This window comes from Cryptotermes secundus, unplaced genomic scaffold, assembly GCF_002891405.2.
Source record: "Cryptotermes secundus unplaced genomic scaffold, Csec_1.0 scaffold5734, whole genome shotgun sequence".
NCBI classification, from domain to species: Eukaryota; Metazoa; Arthropoda; class Insecta; order Blattodea; family Kalotermitidae; genus Cryptotermes; species Cryptotermes secundus.
In genome coordinates this window covers 869-4,310 of record NW_019743245.1, presented here as the reverse complement: position 1 = coordinate 4,310, position 3,442 = coordinate 869, and the positions used below count along the sequence as shown (strand labels likewise).

The 3,442-nt window shown below is 41.1% G+C and overlaps 1 protein-coding gene across 1 annotated transcript in view; it reads right to left on the bottom strand.

The window, feature by feature from the left end:
* Window positions 1-3,307, bottom strand: part of LOC111874116 (fatty acid synthase) — a 10,165-nt gene extending 6,858 nt beyond the window's left edge. The window contains exon 1 of the mRNA XM_033755338.1: window positions 2,934-3,307. Within this exon, the coding sequence (XP_033611229.1) occupies window positions 2,934-3,279 (346 nt within the window). The 5' untranslated portion in view covers window positions 3,280-3,307. The remainder of the gene's footprint in view (window positions 1-2,933) is intronic.
* Window positions 3,308-3,442: the final 135 nt, after the last annotated feature.

The window sequence follows — 3,442 nt, the reverse complement described above, 5'->3', positions numbered from 1 at the left end:
TAAATAGCCTACTTATTGTATTCTTATTGCAAATTATCTTAAATGATTTATGACATTGTATCAAATTTTGCGTACTGCAGTTCAGTGGTGTACGTTTGCTGAAGTGTGTTTGCCTGATGATGGCCACTAGTGGCCGAAACATGTAGCAGAACTATATCTGGGCATTGTCCTTGAAGTTCTTTTATTGCTGTGTTGTGACGGTCCAATAAATAAGTTGTATAAACAGATACATCCATATTCTGACAGGTAGTCAAACTACAATTAAAGCACTTGATTACTAGATAAACTCAAAACTGGTTTTGGAATGCCATCGATCCCTCATAAAACTGTCTGAACACAATAGAGTTCAACTGATATGGTTGCCGAGTTATAGGGCTATTGAGGGCAATGAAACTGCTGAACAGTAGGCAAGACTGGGACTGTCCCTCGCACCTGCTCAAGAGTTTCACATACACAAAAGAACTGTGACTGACGTAGCAAATTGAGACAGGAACTGTTTTCCATACATGTCATCAGATGATGGAGTGTGACTTGATGGGTTTTGGATTGATGACTCGATTTATGGCACACTTTTGATATGACATGTGACTACACATTACTATTAAACACACGTGCACTAATGTCCACAGTCACATCTTCACTGCTGTTGTTTGATAGCAGTTTCCAACAGCAGAGGTTCCCTTCTTCTGGGTTTCTGAACTGTCCCCAGCCTCAGCTAGCAGCTTATAAGAGCAACAGCTCAAAATAACTGAGCCCCAGCAGTCCACTAACTAAATGCGACAGCCAAATGGTTCTGCTTATAACATCTCGACGTGGGCCGTGTATAAAACACCATTCCTCTGTTTGGGTGTGATTGTTGCTTAGTTGCACATCCTATGCCAATGTTGTATGCACTGCCATCAGTATGGTCTGTGCAGAAAACACCATTCCACTGGTATTGTGTACAAGCCACTGTCTAGTTAAGAGCCATCTGTTGTGATTCCACAATTCTTGCTTTGAGCGAATCAGCCATAGTATATTTTTGCTCAGAGTTTGGACATCTGCTGGACCATAAATGAACAGTCATACTGATTATACAAACACATCATGAGCTGGGCTGAATAACCACAGAGCATCAGGGAAGTGATTACTGGCTGCATGTGTCCCAGCAGGAAGCTTTGTAAATCAAACATATCAGCAAAAAATGTATTTAAATGTCACTTAACTCTTTAATGTGTACATTTAAATATTGTACTTATTGCTGTACTGCAGTAGAATTGTTTGTATGTGCCTTTAATTTTTGCACTGAAATGTTTAAACCTTCATAGTTAGTTAGTTATTGGAGTGGGTGGGTTTCCCCATGCACTTAGACCTGTCTTGGTCCACTGTGCTTCCCTCTATGATATTCTACCAGTCTCTATATCCTACCAGTATTGGTGCTTACCATCAGTCCCGCCCAGCCAGCGAGATCAGCCTCTACTAGCTGAGCGGTATCTTTAATGCTTCCCCCACCTACGAGAGGTGTTAGAGACTACTGTTGGGTGGGAAACATCCGTAATTTTGCTCAGTGGCCTCCTTTGGAGACATGAGGTTCTTTTACGTGCTGTAAAGCTACAACATGGGACCCATGGCTTAAAGTCCCTCCCGGAGGACTTGTTCCCTGAATTTTTCCGCCCTTAAAAATTCCATGACCTCCGCTGGGTTTGAACCCGCGTACCTTGAGTCACAAGGTGGGAACGTTACCCCTAGACTATGGAGGCCGCTTTTAAACCTTCATAACTACTAATTATGTTTTTGAGATAACTTCATAATTTGTTCATTTCACTTAATACTGGGTGCATAATAACTGTGCAACAGATGTTTTCAAATACATCCGTTATGTCCAAAGTGGATATGTCAAACTGCCGTCAGTGAAATGCTATAAAATGTTTCCCATACTGCAGGTTGCCTGCTGATATCTTGCCACACAAACTTCACTGACGCTTCCCATTTCTATGCCATGCTCATGTATCATGGGTCCTTTGTTCATCACCATCACTTACACTCTATTTTGGTAATTCAATGAGTTCAGGAGCTTGTGTTCCAGGAGTGACTAATTGGGTGTAATCATCATTCAGACTACATCACCACACAGTATACTTGTCTGAAGCTTTGAACTTTGCTAATTTCAAACTCCATAAGCACATTATTAGTTGAAGACCTGCTGGGATGTCAGATGTTCAGAACAGGGTCTGAGTCATCAGCTCCATGACAACTAAGGTCATTGACATATAAAGTAACAGTTTATTTGTTTCATAATAGCTTGACACAAACCCAGGCTCAACAGAACATTTCATTCCTCAGTTAACTGTAGGGAAACTAAGCTTGCATTAGGATGTACAGAGTATGTGAACCACAAAAAAGCATTTCAAGTATCTAATGTATGGCATATGCGAAATCATGCTGAAGGTATAATCTCTTAGTAACACTGGTTACTATGACATCCAGCACCAAAGCTGACATTTAACAGATATAAAAATGTAAATTTCCTGATTTCTCTTTCTTATTGCACACCTTATACAGAAAGCCCATAGATATGAAATTTCCTCCATACTCCTGTCCATATGTATGGCAGCCACAGCTGTTTAAGCAATGTGCAAGCATTGCAGTAAAATTCTTGGATGTGATTTAAATCCTCATTCCAAATCTTTACTCTTATATTTAAAGGAGTACAATTTTGTTTCTTAAATTGGGTGTTATCCTTTCCTTAAAGCTTAAAAATAGCCAAAGTAACTTGCAATTTGGCAATAAAAGCAAGCATACTCAGGGTGAAGAATCGGTATTTCTGCTTGTCAAGTAGAAAACAAATGAGAGACCTCAGAACATGTTAATATTAATTCTGAGCCACACATCTATGGTCTGTGAACACAAAGCCTGACCCAGGTGTATAATGCTGATTTTAGAGCATAACTGACCGGTCTTTACGTATTTCTGGTTCTCCTGCACCGCTGCCACCAGTCCCACATCCCCCACTAAACCCCACTGCACAGCAAGGCCTGGCAACCCATCTCTGATGCGGGCCTCACAGATGCGCTCCATGATTGAGTTGCTCATGCCGTAGTTCGTTTGTCCTGCATTACCACGCCCGCAGGATACACTGGAGAACACCACAAAATGGCGGAGATGTGGGCACATCTGGCGAGACAACTCGTCCAGGTGATGTGTTGCAATTGCCTTGGGTTCTGCACAAGTAACAAAGCTTGCCTCAGTTTGGTTCTCCAGGACTGCATCTCGCAGCACCTGCAAGTAATGAACAGACATTCACTGCAGGGTTTCATTCTTCTCTGCAACATTTGTTTAAAATATTTTTCACCATGATATATATTGTAACATGTTTCGTTACTGAATACGCTGCAGAGATCGTTAATTGGTATATTTAGCAACCTACAAATCACGGCTACAATTAATTATAACAATATTGCGG